At 36.4% G+C, this 26,417-nt stretch overlaps 1 protein-coding gene across 6 annotated transcripts in view; it reads left to right on the forward strand.

The window, feature by feature from the left end:
- CCSER1 (coiled-coil serine rich protein 1) overlaps positions 1-26,417 on the forward strand; it is a 562,152-nt gene that overhangs the window by 257,276 nt on the left and 278,459 nt on the right. For all 6 annotated transcript variants that reach the window (XM_017744239.1, XM_017744243.1, XM_017744241.1 and 3 more), the window contains one exon: positions 19,116-19,199. In XM_017744239.1, the coding sequence (XP_017599728.1) occupies positions 19,116-19,199 (84 nt within the window). The remainder of the gene's footprint in view (positions 1-19,115; positions 19,200-26,417) is intronic.

The raw sequence follows: 26,417 nt of genomic DNA on the forward strand, positions 1-26,417 counted from the left end.
TCCTTGTCCTATCCTTTTGGACCCCAAATTCCATATCTTTGTAAATTTCTTAGCCTTTTAATTACAGTAAAAGTCCACATTTTTAGTGTGAGTCTCTCACACTGTGTTTGGAGTTATTTCTGTTTTGGAAACCTCAATTCATGTTGGATTTCTTTCTGGGCAGAGTAGTAACAGCCCTTTTTAGCCAGTTCTCTCATGAAAGAGGAAGTCACTCCTTGGATTAATGTCTTCTCCCACCCCAGTCTTAGTTGCTGTATGCTTTTATGACTGTGCACCCTTTCACTGCCCTGTAGGCTGTGCTCTGGACTGTAGTATTCCCTTTAATGGCTCTCCTGTCCCTGCAAAAAGCTTTTGGTGAGCTCTCCAGTCGTGATTCTCTGATATATGCAATTTGAGTTCTGCAGCCTAAGTGGGGCCTCTTCTAGCCCATAAATACGATGAGATTAATCTCGCCATCCACCCCAGCAGTCTGGATGAAACCCCACAAAGCACACAAGAAGGAACATGCTGCATTTTGTTGCAGGCCGGAGTGTTTTGTTCTCTGTATATAAATTAACCAGTTTTACAAAGTGGTCTTGTCCTCTTACACTTCCCCTTTAGCAAATTACAGATGTAAGGGATTGATTGGTCCATTTAGAAAACCTCTGTAATGAAAAATTTTTTAGTTTTTTTTTTTTTTTTTTTATTTTGCACTATGCTTTTAAAAACGTGTTGTTGAACAGTAAGACAGTGACTATCCTGGTTTTCAGCAACGGAGAGCTTGAGAAGGGAATTAAATGAGATACAGTCTCTTTCTGGTTTCTTAGGCTGTGGATGTTGGCACTATCCTCTGATTAGTTGGATGGCTCTTTGGTCATTCTGTGTTTAAATATAAGCCAGATACCTTCTTATAATAGTTTTCCCTGCATTAAAGGAGAGGGGGGAAGTAATCAATATGTTAACTCATTTTCTATCACAAAGATTATTATAGTGACATAAAGCACAGAGAGAATGTTTCTGTCAGTGAAAAAAAAAAAACACCATCTGGTATTTTATTTTGATTATTATATGGAGCTTAGAGTAAATTTGTATGATTTTCTGTCAGTTCTGTCTAGTGATTTATATATACATTCTTGCATTACATCACATTCATTATGTTTACCACTCTGTTGATACTGAAATAGGTACTATATAAAGTCATAAAACATTTATGAATTCTTAACTAGTGAAGCTTGCATGAGTTGGTGATCCATCCTTTCTGTCTGAGGAGAATGAACCCAACATGTGTCTATTTTAAGACACAGGTTGAATTAAAGAGGCAGAGATCAAGTGCTCTGCCAGCCATGTGTGAGCTGGCTTTTATCTGAACCCAGAAAGTGAAAATTACTCCAAAATAATGGATAGTTATTATGGCATTGCCCGGGGAACAGAAAAAAAAAAAAAAACCAAACTGAAAAATATGAGGCATGTTTGCCCTTCTGTCAAGGCCCACACTTTTCACCCAGCATCCAGATGTGGTCTGCTGTCCTCCTCATGCCATGTCATTTGCTCTGGCCCTTTGTTTTCTATCTGTAATTCTCAGCTTCCGCTGTTGGGAAATGATCCTTAGCTTATGTTCCTTTCCAGATGCACCATCTACTCAAGGTCCAGTTGATCTTTATGGGGTTTTTTTGTAACTTTTTAAAACGTTACCTCTTAGCATCAAACTCTTCTCTCTATCCTTTGCTCCTTTTTCATTGATTTGAGTCTCTTTTTCTGCTGGAACAGCAATTTTTCAGTGGGGCTGCTTCTAAAAATTATTGAATACATAGAACTTTTCAACTGTTGGCATTTTTTCATGTAACCTTGACTTCCTTCCTTAAGCCATTATTTCTTCTAGGTAATTTCTGCAGGATTTCATGCCTTTTCAAGGCAAGAATGAAAGATGAATACTGCACCAAGTCTTCCAGCAAATTACTTTCTTAGACATCAAAAGTTCAGACATTTCATAAAACATTCATTTTAGATTCTTGTACAAGAAAATTAGATTCTGCTTATACATAATATGACACTATTTACATTACTGAATCTGTTCTATTGTTGATTATTGTAAATTGTAGCAGAAAAAAAACATTTCAGGTTTTCTGTGGCGTTTATTCTGCTTATCTTTCATTTTAATCATATTTTGTTATCAACAGCTGTAAATTCTTCTTCCATTATCTTTGCTAACTTCCTCTAGTTTAATTTTTCTTCCATGATTTTTCTTATTTGTTCTTTCATATGGTCTTCTTTTCTCTGTGTCTTATTTAATCCATTCTTTTACTACATTACTCATTTACCCTTCTTCTAAAGCTCCTTCCCTCACAGATTGGAGGGGGTTTTTTTTGCCACCACATACACAAGCCTGGGCACTTAGTTAGACTTTCTGGTGAGTTGGATCTGATATGCAGGGGAGAAAACATCACTTTGAAAATAAGAATAATCCTTTCCCATCCCAGTTTCAACCAGCAGGTTTCCTGGATAAGAAACTGTGTCTGAATTGGGACTGAGCTTTATATATACATAGCCTCTAGCAACTGTTCATGGAGCTGGTTAGGGGTATAAGAATAAATTTAAAGGGTAACCCTTGCTTGCTGTATAATTTGTCACCTATATCAAATAAGGAACTGCAGAGATGCAGATTTTTTAGAAGAATTTTGAGATTTTGGTTACAGCCACTGGACAGGTTTCTATACTTCATGTCAGCATCCAAATCCATGAATTGTTAGTGTGCATAACAGGCTGCTCTCTCTAGAAATTCACTGGTTTATGTAAGTTTTCCTGTTCAGTTGTGTCATATATGTGCATTGAATTTTAACATTGAGAAAGGTGATTCAGCCAGCAAACTTCTTGTGCAGCAAAAGATGAGCAAATAGCTCTTTTTCTAATAGATTAGAATTTTATGCACTTTTGGTGCCTAGTTTAATGCATTTTGATATCATTCATAGTTAATAGTTTGATATCATTCATAATTTTGATATAATAGTTAATACATATAGGCTACTTTGCATTTAATGGACTGGATTACAAAGGCTAATAGTATTTCTAAAGGTTATACAATAGCTGATTGGTGTCTGTGCAAAAGGATTTTCATTGTTGTAAGGTTTAGTAGAATGCTGAAAATAGGGTTAAACAGTAGATAATTCATCTGATATTTTAGGAAGAGTGAAATAATTTCATAATTTTGTCAACAGGTTTTACTGTATACCAAAAATGTTAAAAGTTTTAGGGATGAGAGTAAAAAAATTATAAATTAGCCGGGCAGTCAGATACCTAACAGAACACACATTGCTCTTGTGTAGAGCAAAATGGGGGTTGCCCAGATTGATCTTTATGATCCCATAAACCATTGTGTTTCTCCCATAAGCTGTTTCTTTCCACTGAATCAAGAAAATCTATGCCTCTCTTTTGCTGAAAAAATTCTCCTCTGTGGTTTTTGTTCTGTTTGACACCTTTGTGAAATCAGTCTGGGTTTTTCAGGTTTCTGAAAACTGTACTCATCTCTCTGCAGGATGTAAGAAGATGCTGTTCTCTCCTGTAGGTGTATAACACAGACTTTCTAATTTTCATAGTGCCATTAATTTTCCTAACACCCAGTAGTAAGTGTTAAGCCTATTCTTATGGGTTGGGAAAATATGTAGTGTAAACCATCATCTGTCTCCATACAACTGTGGAGATATGTAGAGGATGAGAATCTGATTACATGAATTTTGTGACAACAGCCTTTTGGTGAAGAGGTAGAAGGTGAATTTTGTGCAAAAGTAAGTGTTTTGTTAGTGATAGTGCTTGCAGCAGTGTTCACCTGGGTATGATCTGCTTCTGTGTACATGAAAGAAAGGCTGTGCTGCAGCTTTAGTGGTGCTGTGTCTGCATGCTGCACTTGTATCTGTTAAATATACAGGCAAACTTGTTTAACCTTAAAAATTCTCAAATTTTCAACAACAACAACAACAACAGATTAAGTTCATGACCTTTGCCTGGTTCTGTTTTACTCAAGCCTGTTAAGATGACAGTAAGTTTTCTAATGTTTTGCCGTTTGCTTCAGGGTGTGAGCAGGCCCCGCACTGGATGCGACTGGCTTCTCTGTTATAGGTCACAGGTGTGGTGGTAAGGTTTTCGTAGCCTTTTTCGTGAGTTCTTGTTTTATATATGGCAGACAGAAGAAACAAAGCCATGTCTCAGTATAACATGAAGGAGATTCCTTTGGAGATACCTTTTAATGGGATGAAAACTTCCTGTGAAAATGAGTCATTCAATCAACAAGGAAAGTAAATTCTACTATTTGCTTCGGAGATTTAACCTGTGAGATAGAAAGTGCTTAATACCATCTTTAAAGATCAGTACCTCACTGGGACAGATGTTTAATCATATATAGGTATAGAAGTCATCCCTCTCTCTAGTTTATAGCCTTAATTGAACTACTCATCCACAGTGAGAAAGGTGCTGAAGGACAGTCTCCAGAGCTTACATAATTTTCTAAGTCATTCTGTTACTGTTGTCATAGGATTTTCACACATCTAAATTCTGGGGTGGGGGGTGAAGGCAGTCAGATGAAACTATGTGTATTATTACCACAACAAATTTCACACTTTAATGAATTTTCTCTATTCATTTTAGCAAAAACTTCTGCTCTTTTACTGTAAAATCAGCCTTTTATATTTCCAGGGATAGCATTTGACTTTTCTAGGACAAAGTTACTACAAATGGTGTATAAATATAGCAGCAGCTGAGGACTAATAGCTGGGTCTAAATTCTGCTTGTTTTTCTGTCAGACTGGGAATCTTTGAATGACAAGTGTTCAAAGCATTGACAAGGGCACATGGACTCTCACTGAGAGCTGACCAGTATTCTGTGTCCACCAGCTAGAGTGAGAGGCATCAGCTTCTTTCATTCAGATTTTCATTGCATCTCCAATCAAGAAATGTAACTGAGAAGAAAATAACCCTTTCTTCTTCTTCTGACTTTCTGACATAAGCTAATTGTTCTGTGTAATTTGAATTGAGCAAGAAGACAAAGAACTTTGAAACATGAAAACACACAATTAGCTAAATGAGAGGGCATGTACTCAATGCTAGCAGTTATTAAACCTATATGTGCTAAGAAAATCAGGGTCCAGGTTAATAGGCAGAATCTGCTTTTTATTTTAGGCACATAAACATGTAGTCTTTAATATTCTAGCCTTGTTTTGCTGATAGCTTTTGATTAGTTCCCTTAATTTTGTCTCTACCTCATTCTTTCTTTTTATGGATGGGGCTGATGCTTGGGTTCAAGCTTTTTGAAAGATGTGTGAAGGAAGAGTATGAACTATAGGACAGTAAGTGCTTTAAAAAAAAGAAGAATAAAGGTGAATGACAGAGGTCTGGTACATCTGTGAAGTGGGAGTCCTAAAGACTAAGTTGTAATATAGATTGACGTACATCAGTGATGTTATTTGGATAAGTCATTTGTCATGAACAGGTTATACTGATGAAGAATTTGGATAGTATTCTAAAGAAGTATTGTCTTCACACATAATCAGATTATTTTCCTACTATGTTTTTATTGTATTTGTAATTTACAAAACATCTAAACAACAGGTTTGTCATAAGAATTTTATGTATTAGCTGTACAAATGGTTTGGTTGTGTAGTCTTATGAGAATAAAATGTGTACAATTGTCAGATGACTGTGCCAAAATCAGTTCAAATCCTTCCACTTGGATGTGAAAGGGGGTGGTTTGGTGCAGTGGGGCTGTTTTGTTTCTATTTTCACTGTTTCACATCTTAAACTGCAGAAAATGTTTCTCCTTACTTTGGACTATTAAAATGTAAAATGTTTCCCAGTTCACATGTTGGGCTAGATACTCATAGTATAGTTGCTAAGGATACTGTTGACCCTCAAAAAGATTATGTACAAGAGGGAGAAGCATACAAATTCCAACTGGTTGGGAAATCAGTATTAATCAATCCTAAAATAAGACCTGCAAAAATCCCTCCATCTGTTTCAATGATTGAAAATACACCCAGAAATTCTATAGTAAATATTTTCAATTTTAGGTTCACCCTACTTGCTCTCAAGTATCTGGAAGACTTCGGGGAGTATAAAGTCCTGGGCTCCAAACCAGCATTGGCTTAGAAAAACCAGAAAGTCCTTAATTATGTCTGATGCAGGTGTAATACAGGATAAAGAGGATTAAGGGGTCTGAGAGCCATAACAAGCAAAAGAGAATTGAGTTATGGTCATGGCAAGAAATGGAAAATAAAACCCTGAGATTTATTCTATCTTTTCATTGTCCTTTTTGTTCAGCTTCCTCTTCTCTAAGATCACAACAATGACCTATGTCGGAAGGCTTTTGTAAGGCTTATTTCATTAGTTCTGTGAGCCGCAGTGCAGTAGCAACAACTGCCTTTAGGATAACAGCACACAGAACTGTAAAGAAGTCATCCCAAAAGTCTCTGTGTTGGCTTTCTGTGTATGTTTTTGTTAGCCCTCCATTTGCGTTGCTTACATGCATCGTATTTCAACAGGAATTTGAAAATACGTAAGAGTCACATGCTGCTGCCCTGTCAGTCCAAATAGTATCACACTCAACTAATAGCTGGTGGAGCCACTTCCTGAGGGGAATGCTGCAAAGGACTGAGGTGCTAGGGACACCAATTTTCGTACAAGAAGCAAAATAACAATGGACAGTTGCTCTGTTGTGAAGTCAGGAAGATAATGTGCTCTTTTGCACTAGAAAATTGAAGAGTAGCTAGTGTTATGCTTGTGAAAATTTGAGAAGAAAGAATTGCTTTGAGGTGATGGGTGTTTGGAGTGGCTCAACAGCACAAGGCATGAAAATATAATGGTATGTTTGAGAGCTGGGAAGCAGTTTTATTGTACATTCTTTAACTACACCACCCAAAAATTATCTTAAAATGGAAAGAATTCCTATCAGTAAAGATATGCTCAGCCATAATTTGCCATACTTCATTATTTTATACTGTTGAAAAATTTGATCATCGATGATCTTATCAATTATTAATTTATGCTACAGTCTCATGACTTGCTCTGATTGTGGATAGAACAGGGGTACTTATAGGTATTTCCTTAACATTTGTATTAAAACAAATGCCAAGCTCTTGATTAGTTACAGAGCTGGATAATACTAAGCAATTTATTCAGAATACAACTAATCAGGAAGGTAGGGCTTTGGAATGTTTACTGTTGCTTAGAGTGAAAGAGACTGTAATTAAAATGATAAGGTAGTCATGATTGGAATAAATTATTGAGGTTACAGAGATTACACCTTAAACCATTTGATTAATGTTGAGAAACTTTGTGAATATGTTCTAGGCCTTTAAACCTTAAAAAAGTGGATCCTAGAACATAATCCTTCCTTCAGTGTGGCTTTTGCAGACTGAAACAAACTCTTATGCTAATTTTCTCTTTCTCTCCTTCCAAATCTTCTACAATTTTATCTGAGTATTTTTATCTGGTTTTGTCTACCATTTTTTGTCTAAAATATTTTTTACCTGTTGTTTACCTGCAACTTAGTAAAAAAAAGTGTGGAAATGCGTTTGCTAGTCTGAGGGGTGACTGGTAAAAGAGGCTCATGTATTCCTGAAGAAAATCCAGTTTCCAATTAAGATTTTCATTAAAATATTGGAGTCATAGTTAATTTGCATTAGGATTTATTATCTGAGCAAACCTGACCTATTAAACCTTCTAAATCTATTACTGTCAGTTAATGTCATGATTACAGGAAGAGCACATGGTGTGCCATGGAAACACAGCTGTTCCACCAAATTTTTAACTTGAAATCACCACTGTGTAGTTTATCACTGAATTATTAGAGACAATAAATTATTTTATGCTAGCCACTCTCATGTCCATCTTTTTAATATTTTCCTTGTCATTATAAGTGCCTTTAGCCTTACAGGCTAATGAAAAGTTCTCGTATCAAGTCTGATTACCACTCTAATGTTTTCCAGGCATGCTTGGTGATGAGCTTGGCATATGAAACAATTTCCTACAGTAATAAAGCTAATTAAAGTGGGCAGTCATCCCCACATCACTCTTTAATGAATTATAATGAGCTCATTAATCTATCCGGTCTTGCTCACCACATCTATTGACTAAGCTTCTCTGGCAGTAGAGGATAGAACACTTGCCGAGGAAAAAAATGGACACTGAAATGCATCTGTTTTCCCATTTTTGACAAAAAGCAGGAGAAAGCAGAGGTATACTCTAAGTTGAATATGCTTTTTAATAGTCAAAATTGGAAAGAGTAAACAGCTAAGTCCATGTAATGGTGATGAAGGAAGAATCATGCAGGAACGTAACGAGGTCTAGTATTGCACTGCAAGTGACAATAATTAATGCTTCTGTGGCACACACATATCATGTAAAATATGACTTACAAAAAATCTTTTAGTAACTGGCTCTCTGGGGAAACTGCCTAAAGAAAATAACATCGAGCTCATTTTTGGCTGAGTTTCTTGGCATTTTTCTTTGTTTGTGCAAAACGAGCAGAGAAGAGCTTGCAAGGTTATTTCATAACCAATTTCATAATGACAAATATTGGAGAATTAAACAGTAAGATTTATGAGTGGAAAGAGATGATTCATGCAAATACACATCTAGAAAAAACACCTCTTCTTTCTTAGATTCTAACCCCACAACTTTCCCTGTCTGTATCAGATAAAGTCTCGTAATAGCAAATCAGAGCTAACCGATGGAGTTACCTGGTGCTTACCAGCATTTAGATGCTCTTAAGTAAAATCCCACAGGCATATTTTTATATTATTTTATGCAGAGAATTTTATTTCTACCTGGCTTAGTGCACTGATATATTTCTTTACATGGTAGCTCAGAAATAGGGGGAGCAGTTCTGTATTAGCATGTTCATTATGCTGATGAGTGGTGTACTAATTAGACTGTACTGTTTTCTATGCTGGCCAAACTAGGTTGGTTTTATAGTTGGTGTTGTATCATCTGTCTTAAATTTTGTATGTAGTTATGCTGTCATAGGACAATTAACTTAGGATAGCTGAATTTAGTTTGTCTCAGTTATCTGACAAAGCCTTTTTTGTTGTTGTTTTTTTTCCTCAAAAACCATTAAGATAAACAAGTCTTTTCTTTTGTAATGACCTTACTGTTGGTCCAGAAATGAGATTTTCTGTCTGTATGTGAAGTTGAAGGTATTTAAAGATTGATATAGTTGCATAAACTTGCAGCAAAATGTCCCGTTGGTTGAACAAAGGTTTATTCTCAGCTGAAAAATGCATTTCCATTTAAGGTCAGTAAATAATAGCATATGCAGTTTAGGAGGGAGTCAAGCTGAATGTATAGTCTAGTTAAGCTGGTTGACCACTACAGTGAATTACCTTCACTGTAATTCAGAATCTTTTCTTGCCTAATGATAAGTAGAGGTAAAACCTCAGTGGTTCTAGAGAAGTAATGTGTGTCAGAGCTCAGTATACTAAATGGATGTAGGTGAAAGAGGATATACAAAATTTTTTATTTAGAGAAACAAATTTGACTGTGCTTAGCAAGCATGATAAAGGCAGGAAATAATCTTCATGTTTTATATGTGTAAATGTTTTGTAAAATGTAGCAAGATGTTCTGAAATATTAAAATGATTTGCTGATTTGCTCACCAGCTGTGCATGATTTTTCTATTCGCTGATATTTTCTTTAAAGGGTCAGCAGTACTGTATAGGATGTCTATTTGAAAGTCTTTAAGCAGTAGCAAATTACAAGTACTAAGTATAGAGGACATCATGTTCTCTCAATACACCTTCGTGATATAAAGAGAGTCTATGGTACTTCTGGGGTCTTGTTTTTTCTAAATCTGAAGGTCTTTTTTCTGTGTCACCCTTGTGGACCTAGGGAACCTTTTGGAATAAATTAGTTAGGCTGGTATACTTAAAGGTTATCCAAGAAAAGGTATTAGTTCTTTGCACAATATCCATGTATGCAAGCATTTGTATATTTGATCCTAAAGTCTTTCCTGGAATGACATGTTATTTTCATAATTATAACCTCAAGCAGAGCTGGCTGGATCTCTTCTCCTTTCTTACTCTCTTGAGAGCATTTAATAAGATTACTTCTGTTAATTCTAGTGTGCTTAGAAGATCTAAAAACTTATTCATTGCTTTCTTCCCTGAATCATCCTCATCAATCAAAAATTACTTTTGTATATTTTTTATTCCGATACTAAAGAAAAACTTGATTTGGCTTTAAAAACAGTAATGGTAAAATACAAATATATATTTTGTCCTTTTTGTGTACATTTTGTCGCATTTTTCCTTACACCTGGAAAGAGCCGGAGTCACTATTTCACAGCACTCCCCTTTCCTCCTGTCTGAAATTTTCTTGTGATTCCTGGAGGGCAGGACAAAGAATATTTTAGAGCTGAAATATTGAATTCAGCATAAAATAGTGGATATTTTGTCACGTATACAAGCTGATAGTAGGAGACTACGGTGGATTCAGGGGAGACTTGAGCTCAGTGGCCTGTGCTGTTGGAGCTAGAAGAAACTTTTCTATTGATCTCCTCACAGGGCAGCCAGGATCCAATTTGGAGTTGTCTCCTCCTGTTTAGACAAATGAGGTTTTGTGTAGGGACATTATTCTCTGAATATGAAGAAATACATTTACTGGTATGGCAGTAATGAAACTTTTACAAAAATGCTGCAGTTGGCAGATATTTTTGCTTTATTTTTTGGCCTGAATGTTTTTTTGTCATGCTGCTTGGCAGAAAGAAACTGACATACAAATGAAAAAGTGGCTGCATTTCAACTGTAAATTAAATTATGTTTGCACAAAGTTATAGATTTTATGGGTATTCTTTCATGTGACTCGGTCTATATGTATTACATGATTAATAAGGTTGTTTGCATGTAAAAGTGTGAAGGGGTTTTGGTTTTGCTGATTTGGTATTAGGGAAAAAATTAGATATGAATAGAGTATTTTACCCCTAATGAAAATGAGAGTTAATAGGACAATATTAAATTGCTAAACATATGCTTACAAACAAACAAAACCCCACCCTGATTATAGAAGGCTTTTGTCAAATTAATAAGTGTAATGAGGTCTTCCAGAGAATTTGCAGTGCTGAAAGAAAATTGGTGATTACAGAAGCACTCCTGGCAAATAAGATTATTGTGAAGAAAAATAATAAATATAATTTAAAAATTGGTGTTTATTTCCACATCAGTAGATGCACCAGCAACACTGGGGGAACTAATCCAAGGAATGAGTCTTGAAATGCCAGTTGAAGATATCTGAGAGTAGTAGTGGAACAACGGAGAGTAAGGAATCTCTTGTACCAGCTACTCATTCTAGGTGTGAAACTGGTATGAGAAATTGTTGAACTGCTTAGTCTTGCCTGTTATCTGTCGTTTTAATCTTCATAGCTAAATGACATATGGAAATAGACAACTGCTTTTTGTTTGTTGGGGTTTTAAAAAATTCTTTTAGTTTGAGTTTGTTACTGGTTAAATTAAGAGAAGCTGTTCTGGAAAATAGATTTGCTTGAACCATGAATGAATATAATAAAGGGGGGAGAACAAACCTGACTTCCTGAGATTTTAATCAGACCTCAGAAATCTACTGGAAGAGTCATGCATGTGAATAAGGATGATCTGTTTTGTGTAGTTAACTCAATTTCCAAAAACCTTTCAACAAAGCCCTTCATCAAAGGCTTTTAAAAAATAAGATGATGAGTAGAAAAGTCTTCTCTTGGATTAATGGCAGACTAGGTGTACAGTACAAAAGCCATAAGTAGTCATTTATTAAAGGAAGAATTATACTTCTAGAAGGTGCAGAATAATCAGGATTAAAATGGAGTTTGAAATGTTGCAGAAAGATTTCATCATTCTAAATGATGTAAAGATGAAAGGCAGCTGAGATTCAGTGTCAGCAGACACAGTGGAGTGCACAAAGGGAAGCACAATCCTATTTTTCCAAATGAGGAAAGAGGACTTTCAGACATGGTGCATAGTTCCTTGAAAAGACCTCCTTAGTACTTTCTGAAGTAAAATTTTAAAAAAGATACATACAGTTGAGCATTGATTCTCAGCAGAATCCTGATTACCAGGTTCAAATGAATGACACGGTCCAACTAGGAAGGGTGGATGATGATCAGACATACAGGATATCCTATGTAAGGAAGGAGGTATTTGCTAGCTTCTAACAGATGACAGTAGTTATGAAATAAGCATGTGGATTTATAAAACAATGGAAGTCATGGAGGAGATGAATAGGAAATACACCTGTCTTATCTTAAGGAAGCAGGAACAATTACAGTGTTCCACAGCAGGTTGAAAACCAAAGGAAGTTTGGGGGCTTTTGTTTCACTGGTTTTCTCTTCATGAATGCAGAATTTATTTAGGGATATCACCTAAGGAGGCATCATATTGTGTGTGTGAATTCTGGCCATAAAGGGCCAATAAGTGGATTGATTATATTGGGAAAAATACATTCATGTATTTTGTTATGCTCTTGGCTGCTATTCATGATTTCTGCAGGTTAGATACATCTTGGGCTTCTCCTGGTATAATCATTCAGTTTTATGTTCTGCAGTTTATTAATCAAGCTTCATTCTTTTAAACATAATGCATTTTATTATCTCTCAGAGAGAAAATGTCAGCAGGAGTAAAAAAAAAATCCTAATTAATTTGGTCAATCTGTATTTCAGAGTTAACTATGACTCACTGTGAAGAAAACATTATTTAGCTTTGTATTCATAGATGTCTGAAGTCAAAGTAGTGTAGCCTATATAGTCTCTTTGAGTGTTACCTTCACAGTAGAATATCAGTTGAATTCTAGTATTTAAATGGATATAACTGCCCTAATTTGCCCAGTAAAACATTTATCAACATGTTCCATGTAACTGAACTTAGAATATGTTATAATATTGCATAAGTCTTTTTAAGGTTTAATCACCCTTATTTATCATTAAAAGATCAGATCCTCTGCTCCCCAAACTCCATTTGATTTCCTGATAAAGAAATGGAGAGTTGCTCCTTTGGAAGTCATTTGAATACTGGAGCTGTTTGGAAAGATGTACAAAGTGATGTCTGTTTCTGGTATGATCAGGGGTTACAAAGCTGATTAAGGATTTTATTTGTTTGCGTTTTTCCTACTGGAAAGATAACTTGGAGTGAGAATCTGTGTGTGCTGGGTTAAGGTGGTCATGGGAGATGGCTCTGAGCTGTTGTGTTATGCTTTAATGGGAATTTTTGGAGCATGGACTTGCTCTCACCCTTGTTCTGGGCTTCAGCAACAGCTGGAAGGGCAGTGTGACATGAGAAGTAGGCAAGTTAAGTGTGACCATTGCCTGCAATCAGCAGGGATGCTCTTTGGGAGCATTGTTAGAGACAAGACTAACTGGACTGGCAAGGCACCAAAACAACAGATGAGCCAAAGGACAAAATCAATGTGCCTTGCACATGTGAGAAATGCAGCCAGCCAAATAATTTTTCTCTTGGTGTGACTGAAAGGAATTGATAGAACAGATACAAGGTGATGCAGTAGGTACAGCTAGAGTGAGCACATAATGGGAAAAGTCACACTGTGTACGTGAGGTGCCATGGTTTACTTACATCGGGGACCAGACCACTGACTTCATTTTGACACGTGAAACAATGCAGACTTGGGCTCTCTGCTAATGTTAGGATCATTTAGACTTTCATTAAAACAAGAGTAACAATGAACAATGCAGCTACTCATGGTCTGACAGAAAACTCATTTCTGAAAACATGAGCTGTAATATCCAGCAGTCTACTCGTGTTACCTCAAATAGGTAGATGCTCTTCCTTTTGTTAAAACACAAGTGGTGTCTCAGTTTGGAGAAAGATAAGAGTGCTCCTCTGCAAATTTCCTGTAAGATCCACAAAACTACTTGTTGCTTTTCAGGTGTCAGGTGGGATAAAGTGAACCATAGAAGATATCCACAGTCCATAGTCTAGACTCCAATGCTGTTTGCAGAAAAATACTGTGCATGTTAAGCCTTGTGTTTTCTCTGAATGTTCTAGACAGTTATCCAGAAATTTATTAATTTTTCTGCGTAGATCTGCTGCATAACTTAGAGGAAGCTTCAGCTGTTATGGCATTTGTGTACCTTTCTTGACCTGATACTCAGTTTTAAATTTCTTAGTTTGGTTTGTTCCAGGATTATTTTCTTAAGACACTATATCTTAAGTAATCGTTGATTTTTGCAGTAGCCAAAGTTGGTTAACAATCTATTTAGCATCTGAGATTCAGCACATTTATCAAATGAGTTTTATTATATTCTAACTTTATGGTATTTTTTTGGAAGCATAGTCTGTTTAGTATCAGAGGAAAAGCATTAAATTTATCTTCCAGAATACTTGGTTAGTTCTGTTTGTAGCACTTTGATCACAGTAAGCACGACATTCCTATTTGTTCCAAAGTATGAAGAGGTATAAAGTAAGTTTGCAAAATTAAAATGATTATTCTTTTTGGCGCTTATGCATAACCTGCTTCAGCGGTCTTCACACACAGCACCATTTTTCATCTTGTGAACTGATCTGAGGAGAAACAGATTTGCTGTTCTGTTTAGCATTTTCCCGAATGAGCAGAATTAAACTAAACCAGGAAAATACTGGCACTGAGACATAGCAATCACTGTCATAGCTGACAACTGAAAATAAGTAAAAGGATGATAATTTGAGGAATATTCTGACCGTAAATATGTACAATAATTACAGCAGATCCATAATGAACTTGCAGCTAACTAGTGGAATTTTTTTAACTATCAGAGGATGTAAGTGAAGAAAATGACAGAAAGCTTTTTGCACACAGCTGCTTTTTTTACATTTGGAATTTAGACTGAAAAACTTTTTGATTATCTATATTTAATAAAAGAAAGTAGTTCTCTTTACAGATCATGCTGTGTCTAACAGTCCTCTTCAACAATGAGGTGTTAATTGACTTTTTATCAAGCATTTCCAGAGTCATGGACATGCTTACTTCAACAGAGAGCAGAATTCTTATCCTTTTTTCATAATAAAATAATGAACAGCATTCATAAAAACAATGAGAATAATAATGGAATGGAATGTATGTATAATTTGTTAAGCTCAGCAAAATGGCCTCAAAGCTACAATTGTATACAGGTAGTTTATGAAAAGATGCCTAGAGTGTAGATTGAATTATTTGGACTGATATTTTCATAGCATCCATGTTCTCATTGGACTGGTAGCGTTGATAAAATATTGGTATAAACTCATTTTGCAGAAAGGTAAGGAATCAAAGTGGCAGAGGGTGTTAGTTTAGTAAATAGAAGAAGTAAATGTCACCTAGCAGACTTCTAAATCTGTGGACACTAAATTGATTTTGGTTGGCTTATGAATTCAACTTTACTTATGGGACAATCTGTTTTTTCTTTTACACTCTATAAATATTGTAAGGGCTGAAAAAAGCAGGTGAAATATTTTGCATATGTCATCATGCCCACACTATAATTGGGCTTAGTTTTCTAAGCATAGGAATACATGGGTCAAGTATCTACTGGAATGTGGAGATAGCAAGAGGCTGATTGTCACAGCCCCAGAGTATTCAAAGTGTATTTAAAAAGCCCTACTTCACGAGGGAAATGTTTTTTTCCAGCTTAGTAATTGCAGTGTAGATTTAGAATGCATTGAGTGAATGCTCTCCTAAAAGCAGGCCATCCTTTTCAAGTTATTTCCTCTTTAATATCTGTTGCTGTGACAATTCATTAGGAGGCAATATTGGTTTTCTGGGCAGTTTGGGTTTGGGATTTTTTTTTGTTGTTTTTTTTTTTGTACTATAAATCCCCATCAGACTGTGCCTGCTATTTCTCATTCACCTTGAGAAGCTTTTTTCAACAAATTTTTTGTTTTTTCCACAGCAGCTTTGCCCTGTGTTATAGTTTCTCAGCAGATAATGAAGCATTTCAGACCTCCTAAGGAGTAGAGATGATCTGTTCCTGAATTCACACTATCAGATACACACTGCTGTTTGCCCACAGACTAATGAATAACACAGCATTCTACCAGTTTTTGCTGCCCTCCACTCCTTTCAATAACATGCAACTTCTTTGATATCATGCACACAATCCTTCACTGAAATATTTTGGTTCTTGCATGAAAAAATTATTCTTGGAGCCTCCTCTGCCGTGGCTTTCAGTAGTTACTTTCTGGAGGAACTATATTCAGTGTTCTGGCAACAGTTTTTTCTGCAACATGTTTTATTCTGTTAATGCTACATTCAGACCGGTGGATGGGGTATTGAACTTGCCCAAACCTTTTTGCAGTCAACTGCTTGACAGTATGTTTCCTGTCTTTTATTCACTCTCTTGCATTTGAGGAACGATTGATGCCTCTGCAGATACTGTGCAGCAAAATGAGATTATAAAATCCTAATTCTACTCTGCATTCAGCAAGAAGCAGCTGTCTGCTGCTCCAGGCAGGCAGGGTTCTATCATGTATAGCCGTGATTTGGGAAGACGAACACCATCGCTTCTTCCTCTTTCTTTCCCTTGCTTTATATACCCAGCATGATGCCATATTTTACGGAATATTCCTTGGATCAGTTGGCTGCCTTGGCTGTGTCCCCTCCCAACTCCTTGTGCCACCCTCCTCTCCTCACTGCAGGGGCGGTATGAGAAGCAGAAAGGGCCTTGATGCTGTGTAAGTGCTGCTCAGCAGAAAAAAAAGCAACTCTATTTCATCAACACTTCTTCCAGACCAAATCAAACCCATGGCCCTATATGAGCTGCTGGGAAGAAAATTAACTCTATCTCAGCCAAAATCATCATAGAGTCCAAACTTAACAGTCTCAAATATCCCAGAAATTGCAGGGCACTGGTTTTCAAGCACCATGTCCCACTGGCAAGTATTAATCAGAGTTTTGCTGGAATGAGGCCATGCAAGGGAAAAACCTTAGCCCTGCATATTTTTCTCCAAGCTTCAAGGATGGTTATGGTCTAAATTTTATGAGACAATTGTTTCATGGAATATGGAAGTGCCTGGAGAACTGTGCCGAGCAAGAGGGGTCCATTTCCTTGCATGTGTGAGGAAGATCCAGCTGGGTGCACAACTGCTTTTTGCCAGGAGAGAGGCACTGTAGGTTTTAATTCTTTGGAAGCTCTGTGAGGCAGAATCTTTCTTCAAGCTCTCATTAGTTTGCTTTGCTTCTTAGACAAAACCTAGTGCCAAAGCTCATCTCAAAAATCCTTCCTGCTGTGGTTGAGACATGCTGTTACAGGCCTCATTGCTGTGTTTGCTTGTGTATGCTTTCTGAAAGATATTTTTGTAATAGTCTTGGCTATGGAACCTTGATGTTTTCCTTTTTCCACTGTGTGTTGTACTATTCTATTTTCCTTTAAGTTAAAAAAGAGAAATTCAAAAGGTAGCAACAGTGTAAAACTGTGCTGGCAAAAAGAACTCAGAACAATGTAACAAAAATTTGCGGTACAATAGCTGATGCCATGTTGTTTTTAAAACCATTTTTTAAAATAAAGACCTTGCTTTGATAAAATAATAGTTGCTGATACTTAAAACCATATTTTTTAGAAGCAGATATTTTTGCTAACAGGAATGTTAAATATGTACTAATATCATATTCAGTGCTGCGGGCTGCATTCTGGGATGTGCAAAAAATTTATTTTCAGCTAATGTTCCTAAACATTAATCTGCTAGTAGATAGTAAAATGCTTCCATAACATATAATAAAGAAAATTTCTGTGAGCTTTTCCCTACCAGATAATGCATGTGCTGGCTTTTTTCTGAATTTGGATCTTTCAGAAGATCTGTACGTAGTACTGAAGTAGAGTGTAAGCGGCCAGAGATGGTGTATCTCTTTCCATTGCAGCTGTTGTAAATATTTGCAATATTGATGTGTATGTGTCTTGTTTCTTCTTCCAATTCTGTTAGGGCAGATGATGAGCAATATAATTACTTTGAACGATAATAATGGTAACCTTTTATGTGAGGAAAATGGGGTTACACTCTACTTTTTTTGTCCTGTATTTCTGTGTTTATTTGGATTTACAAACACATTAGTACTGACAGAGTGCAAGTTTATCACACTGGTTATACCCTTTAGAACCGTTGAACTCTACACAATCTAAATAATTTCTATGCTCTTACACTGTTATCAGCTGATAACTAGAGGTCCAGTTTTTTTGTTTTCAGAATAAGTGTTGTGAATATACCACCAGATTTCCAAAAGTTTTCTTGTCATATGGCTTGTGGGTTTCTGTTTTTCCCTAATAGTAAAATTTCCAGATTAGTAAACTTCCCAAACTAAATGTTGCCATGCTAGAAGGATGTAAAAATAGAGTTCTTCAGTTACAGTTGTTTGACCAGCTGGTTGGCTGGTTAGTTTGCTAGGTTTTTATTTTTCAACAGTTCAGTCTGTTAATTTGAGTTTCTCTCCTTGGATGTTTATCAGAACAACACAAAACTACATGATTGATATTTCTTCTTGAAATACGATGTTGAGACTTACATGAACTCATGAAGTTTCCTGGGGACAGCTTGCAGCCTTCCTCCTGGGCCTGGGTTTGGCTGCAGTTTTAGCTATTAGAGTCAGTTTCATACAGGTCAAATTGAGTTATAGTGGTTATTTCAGTAAGTGGTAACTACATTCTTTCCTCCCTCGGTTAATACCAGAACTGCTGCTGTTTTAGCTGATGTGGTACAAAAGATGTATGGATGGGGAGTGTGCTTTCCTTTTCCAGTGGATGTCTGTTGTACGTTCTTCTTCATTTCTCCAAGATCAAGAGCTCTGCAATAATGCTCTAAATTGATATTTCTGTAATGTTTTTTTGTATGATTAAAATTATAACATTTCATAGCTGTTTCTCAAATGAAATGACCTGATAGGATCATCCCTTAGTAAAAAGACTTAAAAGATTTAGAAAACAGTGAAATGGACTTCTTTGCAGGGAGCTATTCAAATTTCTATGCAATGTCTTTGGATACATTAATTTGTTTATGCAGCAACTTAGAAAATGTTATTGAAAATACCACACATGACAAAGGAAAATTGAGTTTCATTATTTGAATGTAATTATCTCACACTATGCGAAACAGCCTTTTCTTGTCATGAGCAAAGTAGAAGTGTTAAGCCTATTATAACATCTCTTTGATGTTTTTGTAGGATGGAATAAAAGATGAATGCTCAGTGCTGAAGCTGCAGCTGAAGGAGAGAGATGAACTCATAGCCCAGCTTCGGGAGGAGCTGGTAAGCAGCAGAAGTAATGGGGGGTTTTTTGTTGGTGGTTTTGAGTTCCTTTACCAGATAATGTCACTTCGAGAAATTAAAGAAATGCAATTTCACACCTGCTACAGAATTACTAGCCTAAGGCTATGTTAATCATTCTGGTAACACTGACTGTACTTTTCTAGGGGCTTGTCAGCCTCTGAAGTGGCTACTGTCTAGATTCACTGCTTGTAAAAGTTTCTTTGAAAAGCTTGTGTTGACAGTTGTCTTGATCAGAGGCAGATAAGCACAGCACTGTATGCATATGCCAGAAATCTTGAAGAGCCATGCATATGCCTGATAAATTGTCATTACTTCTCCCAGGACTGCTTTTCTCATCTATATGATTGTTCAGGAGAAAAGGAAATATGTTTTTTTCTCCATAATAGATGTCTTTGCATAAAATAATAAATATTCTTGCACTTGCTGAATCTTTACTTAGCATATGAGCTACTAATGCTTGGCTACTACTGCTTTAAGAATTGACAAAGTACTTTCCAGTGACTGAAACAAAATACGTGATACAGCAGTTAAAAAAAAACCTAAACACATGAAAATGCATTTTGTTGTTTTGTTAAGGCTTTGCTAACAGAATTTTAAGATTGCTTTTTTGATGGAATGGGGTTAAAGCATGGATGTCTTCAGTATTTTTAAATAAAGGAGAGGGAGTTTCCACCTCCTCTCTCACAGCAGAGAACTTAAACGCTTGGCAGGGGAAGCAGTCACCACATTCAGGAAGATAGGGTCACCACAGTCAGGAAGACATTCAGCATGTACATCCCTTCCATGAAAGCTGCAGGTGTGTGGGCATCTAGGATTTTGTCTAAGCACCCTTTGGGACAATGGATTGTTTCCCTAATTAGATCTTAATTAGCTGACCTATCTCAGGGGTTTTTTGTGCCTTTCTGTCTCATGCTTCATGACTAGCTCAGAACGCGAACAGAATTAATTCAGGTCTAGCTATTACTGCATATTTTATATACTCACTAAAAAAACCAGTATATTTTTATGCCAAATAACTGAGTTTTAGGTTGCATGGGAAAAATGTAATCCTACCCAAGAGTGGAAGATTTCTTTGCTGTATTAACGTCTGCAAAATATATACACATCATCAATATTCTTTGTTTCGTATTTGGCTACATTAAGAAATGTTGTGTTGTGTAATTATTGTCTAAAATTAAATGACAAAATGGGACACAGGGTACATCAAGCTTCTCCACAGTCCTGGAGCATTAATTTTATATCAGGTTAATTCAGAACATATGCTATTTAACTGGTGGACAATTTTGTCAGTGTAAAATAACCCTGTATTGGCACAGGGAGCTGTAGCTCATTTGCTGTTTAGTGTTGTCAAAGTTGATCTGTGTATACATCACTTGGAGAAGACCCACAGGGAACTGTCATAGTAGACAAAAAGTGCAACATCTTAGGGCCATGAAATAAGAATTTCTGTATGATTTAAAGTAAATGTCATGGATTTAATCCATGATCAATTGACTTCAGTTTCGATACTCTTAAGACTTGTAAAGGAAGTGCAGGTGGGATTCTTGAGATCATGTTTAGTCATTTGAAATTAAGTTTTGAAAGGACTCAGTAGATCTTATTTACTCCTAATTGAACTGAAAAAGCCAGGTTGGGAGGTGGATATGACAGAAACTACTTTATTTTATGAAACCTAGAAAAAAAGGAGTGGGTTCCCACAGGATTGGAAAAAATGGATTTGTTTTGTTTTGTTTTGGTGGGATTCTTGAGATCATGTTTAGTCATTTCTAACTACAGTCATAGGGATACTTTTTAAATCTCTACTGTACCTTCTATTTCAATACTGCACATCCAGTGCCCTTTTCTGGAGGGGCCCTGGGCCCTGCCACCACGGCACTTCAAGAGATTTGCTCCTGATTGTGTGAGGCGCTCTTAGAGCTTCATGCAGGGGAAGTAAGCTCTCTTTTCAGAGCTGTTAAAAATGAATTAAATTAATTGATTGCTAGGAAATTCTGATACTGTTTTCCTTCCTTGCATAAAATTGGTCAAAAATTGATCTGAAACATGCTTTAATATTCTGCAAATGCTACTCTTATTCATGTGTTTGTAAATATTTGGAAAGTAAATGTTTACAAAAGTTAAGAGCAGTCAGTTTTGGCTAATGAAACTGTATGTGTTTTCACATAGCTGCAATTTATTACAGACATAGCACTTAATAGAAGACTAGCATTTTTAGTTTTGTATCTTGGAGCAGCCCATGTTCCATTTGTCACTCTGAATATGGAAATACAAAATTTGTAAATGCAACTTGCCTGTCTTGAAATCATGGCATCATGATGCTAATTCAGAAGTAGCACATAAAAATTGATTTGAGCAGGAGTCAGTTTTGTGCTTCTTGAGAAAGACATGAAAATCTGTAGTTTCCAGCATTTAAGTTGAATGGTTGCCTGTATAGATGTAAAATCCTTAGTTTAGCTGGTTTTACTTTAAAGCTCTTCAACTAACCTAAAGTGAACTTCAGGTAAATTTTGGCTCTCTGGGAGCTTTTGCTTCTTGCTTTCCTCTAGATTTGCTAGACTTTTCTAGTAGTTTTCCCCTCCCTCCCTTGTGGTGTTTTTTCCCCCTAACTTTTAAATGCTTTTAGAAAAGCATTTCTACCTCATTTGAGTGTATTATGAAGGAAACCTTGAGCTGAGCTGAGGAAAATGTCAATGGAGTGTGAGCCAATGAAGCTTTTGAGCTTGTAATTGTTACATAACTTTTTAGGGGAGAAAAGGGTAAATACTTGAGGAATGAAAATAGGGGTTTAGATGCTCAGCTGCAATACCCAGGTAGAAAGGATAAAATGCAAGGATCCATTACCTACATCCTAGTGAACAAAGAAGAACATAGAATAGTCTCTTGTGGATTTTTAGTTTGTTCTATTTTTTAGTGATTATTTTGTATTGACTCCCTTTGTCACCAGAAGTGTGTCAGTCTTTGTAGAAATGAATATAGGTAGGTTCGGGAAGTGGAATTAGTTCTTCTATGCTCTCATTATCTCCTGAAAAATGCTTGCTTCAGCTATGTCAGGTACCCAAACCTGCTCTAAACCTTAGTGGAAATGGTAAACCTCGGCAGGAACTGAAAATTTGGGTTCAAACCATCACTTGTCTCAAAACTGTACTCATTTGTGAAAATATTATCCAGGAAATCAAATTAAGCATATCCATTCTGTAGGGAATGTGCTCTTCTTTCCTCTTTTCTTCTTTTTTCTCCCTAAAATAACCAAAATAAATTAACATCTTAGTTTTCATTGGACACGAAGATGTTTGGAACCTCAGCTGTCTCATAGCCAGCTTTGCCTGCAACTGCATCTTTACGTATATTTTCCCAAATCGATCTTTTTCCACTGCAGTGTGAGCACTTAGAATGACTTTAAGCAGAAAATATTTTCATGTTATATTGGCAAAAGTAACTGACTGCTGTTTATAGTAACATTTATTCTACTGCTGTCATTGGTACAGTGACATTCACGCTGAAAAATGAGTGTTAACAACATTATCCTTTCAACCCTGATTCCCTGTGTGACTTAAAGTTGTGTGTTGTGCCACCAAAAAGAAAAATGTGGTGAGGCAGTTTGAGTGGATTCTGAGTGGAACTGGAGTCAAAGTTAGGTCAGGAAATTAATCCCCCTTATAGCCCAGCTGTTGGGGATATTTTTCTGCCATGGAGGTGGCTCTTTATCAAGTGTTAGACTTTCTACATTTATAGAATAGCGAGGCACAGTGCTGGCTAAGTGGGCTTTACCTCAAGCTGTAGAAGTTACTGCTTCAGGACTAGATACTCTGGAATCAGCTCAACTAAACATAACTGCCCTATTTTTATTTTTTAAACCTTTTTTCTCATCTTTGAAAATCATAAATAAGCTCTACTTCCTTGCCCAAAACTTATGTTAATTATTTGAGAGGGCGTGGGACTTGTGCTGTGCTTTGTGGGGAGGGGGTTGGTGGGTGGTTGTTTTTGGTGAGGAGGGGTTTTCTGTATTTGTTCATTTAGTTGCTGTATCCTAAATACAGTGTATTCCTGGAGGGCAAGCGTGGTGGCAAGCTTAGCTGTTTTCTGTAGGTTGATTTCAATAATGGGCAATTAGCCAATTGCACAATTTTTGAAGTATGGTGAAGATGAGTACTTGTTATTCAGCTTTGAAGTGTAACAGAAAACCCTAGATGCATTTGAATCCTGCTGAGGAGCTGTTTATGAAAGGCACTTAGGTTAAGTGTAAAAATCACCTCAAAATGTAGTTATGCCAGTACAGACCCCTTGAATTTTACAGTCATAACGTCACAACTTGTTTTGACAGGCAAAGAATGAGATTTGGATAAAAATTTCACGAAAACATCAGGAAAATAGTTTTTTGAATTGTTGTGTAAAAGAAAAATTTTCATTAGTCCAGGCTATTTTCAAAATTTTAAAAGCAGTTGTCCTTGAAATTTTAAAGAAATTAAATAGTTCCCATTTGAAAAGGATAATAGTCCTTATTTTTGGAAAAAGCAGTCTAGATTAATCTTTACACTGATAACCCATTTCCTTTACATTCTGCTGGTTTGTAGTATTATTTTATGTTGGCTGTTTTTATGAGAGGGTAACACAGACCCGTGGATAATTTACCTAAGAACCAGCATTTGTAAGTAGTTTCAAATCCTCTTTCTTCACCATATTTAGGGAAAATTAGGAGTAGAAAAGAAATAGATTAGGTGTACTTAAACATTATTAAAGTGTCAGACTTCTTCCCCCTTTTTTGCAAGGAGAATTAATTGCACATATTCTAGAAAAGGCTTATCTGAGCAGTAATTACTCTCTGAATCAGTTCCACAAGACAGACATGGAGTGTGAAAATGGCAATATCCTATAACCCACAATGGGGATTAGGCTCCAATTCCTTGTCTACACCAGTCCCTTGATGAAAAGCTGCCGGTCAGATAGGATCTTTAATATTCTTTGGCACTTGTAGAGGTGATTCTGCATATAAATTTAAGTTCCTACTACAAAACATTGTCATGTCATGGTGTTTGGCATTGATAAAGAAATATGTCACTAGCACAGAGTGTATTCCTGGTCTTCATTGAGGCTCTGCTCTGGAGTGTTTCATAAAAATAACACTGCAAAATGAGCAGACCTGAAATACAGAATTTTTCTAAAGTCTCCCTTGAGACACAGTGCCAAGGCTTGCCCTCCTTCAATAATAATGCACTCTCTGTGCTTGTCTTTGGCAGGAGTGTCACTTGTAGACAGCTGCCTTCATGAGATGTGCAATGTTTTACTGATGGGTATGTACTTCTAGTATAAGCAGGCAATTCTGATCTGGCCTTAGGCCAAAATCTTGGAAAACTTTATTTTTTGATCTCTCCGAAGGACAAAATGTATGTCTCAATGTCACCTTTCTTTTTTTTTCACCTAATTTTTTTGACCAGTTTTTACTCTAGTGAAGATCTAAAGATAGCTGACAACAGGTGAATTCTAGGACAAATTAGAAATGACATCTTGGAGGCATGGTGGGAAGGAAGACGGTGTTGCAGTTCAGCTTTGTTGATGTTTTCCTTTGTAGAATGAAAGTTGGCTAAAAAGTATCGAAATTCATTGCTGCTTGATGTGGCCCTGAGCTTGTGATGGTAGATGAATTCTCAAAGAAGTACTCAAGCTGGCATGAGAATGACTGCTGTCAGTATCAGCTAATGAAATGCTATGGCATATGTGTGTTTGTAAGAGCACAGAGAAAGGTAATATTGCTTAAAAACTATTACATGTGTGCTGGGAAGCTCGTTTTGCTTCTGAAGATCAGCACTTTAATTTCTATGACTTAACAGCTTCAGTATGCTGCTAAAGGCATGTGTGTGGCACATTTGTATTGTAGTCATCTGATGTGAATGACTTTCAGATTGAAAAATGCATTATCCTCAGCTCTGCACTACAGTGTTTAATGAATCAAGTGGTAGTGTTGTTTCTTCCAATAATTACTTTTCTGATTGGGGAAATATTTTTGCTTTTCACAAGATGGGGATATCTGTCTGTACAATTTACTAAGGATCTGATAGAAGAATAATCTTTTGTTTGATTTCTCCTTTCTCCCCTCAATGCTAATTTAGTGTCTTGTCCAGTTTTCTTTGCCATAGCTGGGCATGATTCACAGAAAAGTCTGTGCATGCACGTGAGTGTAGCAAATATCACAAATGAAGAATCATCTGCATTTTAATACCAAAATATAATTTTTGTTTGCATGCTAGTGAAGTTTTTAAGGAAGGGTATAATTCAGTTTTCACCCTCAGTGAATATTTTTTCATTCACTCTCAATATATTCCAGAATTTAAAGACATCACATATTTTTGTCTGTAAATAAGACATTTTTGTTCACACAAGAGAATTTTTAGGAAAAAAAAATTAAAAATACTTTAATGTAAGGACTGAGAAACTGTTCTTAAGACACCAAAAAGCTGAACTGCAATCTCTGTCCTTTTCTAAATACATAACCTAAGAAGAAATTACTTGCATTAAAATATTTCTTACATCTCACTAATACTGCTTCTCAGCATCTGACTCCATAGATCCTCTCCAAGTTTTCTATATTTTTTTGTTGTTCCCTTATTACTCAGTTTCAGTTTGTTATTGGAAATGCAGAAGATTTAAGAGATTCAACAAATAATCTGTTTCATATTCTGTTTCAAAGACTGAGCACTTTCTCACTGAAAATGCCTTCTGTACTTTGGCATCATGAATATTGCATGGTTCAAAGTATGCTCAAACACTTCCTCAGGTCCTCTGCCTTCTTTAAAACACAATCTTCAGTGATTTTACGTTCTGTTTAGAGCTGGGGCATGTATGTGGCGTTTTAGTAGAACTTCCATAGAAAAGTTCTGGTTCATATCTAGTAGTTTGTCTACCTGAAGTTTTAGCTCTGAAACTGAGAAAGTTACCCCTTCCACTTTTTGGAGAGCAAAAAAGGGCTTTGCCATAGCTGTTTCCCGTGGTTTGGAGAAGTGAATTAAATAGAATAAAGTACTACTGATCTTCTAGATTTGAGTAGCTAACCATTATACTGCATGCCCTCTTATCTCTGTTATTCACCCTAGGGTGGGTGGGAGTGATGCTGAGGCTGGAGAGCTACTGGAGTGGCCATTTATTTCAGAGATGTTGGATAAATGCCTTTTCTTTTTTTACCTTTTCCTTTTTATTTTCTTTCTT

Source organism: Corvus brachyrhynchos, unplaced genomic scaffold, assembly GCF_000691975.1.
Source record: "Corvus brachyrhynchos isolate BGI_N302 unplaced genomic scaffold, ASM69197v1 scaffold229, whole genome shotgun sequence".
NCBI lineage: Eukaryota > Metazoa > Chordata > Aves > Passeriformes > Corvidae > Corvus > Corvus brachyrhynchos.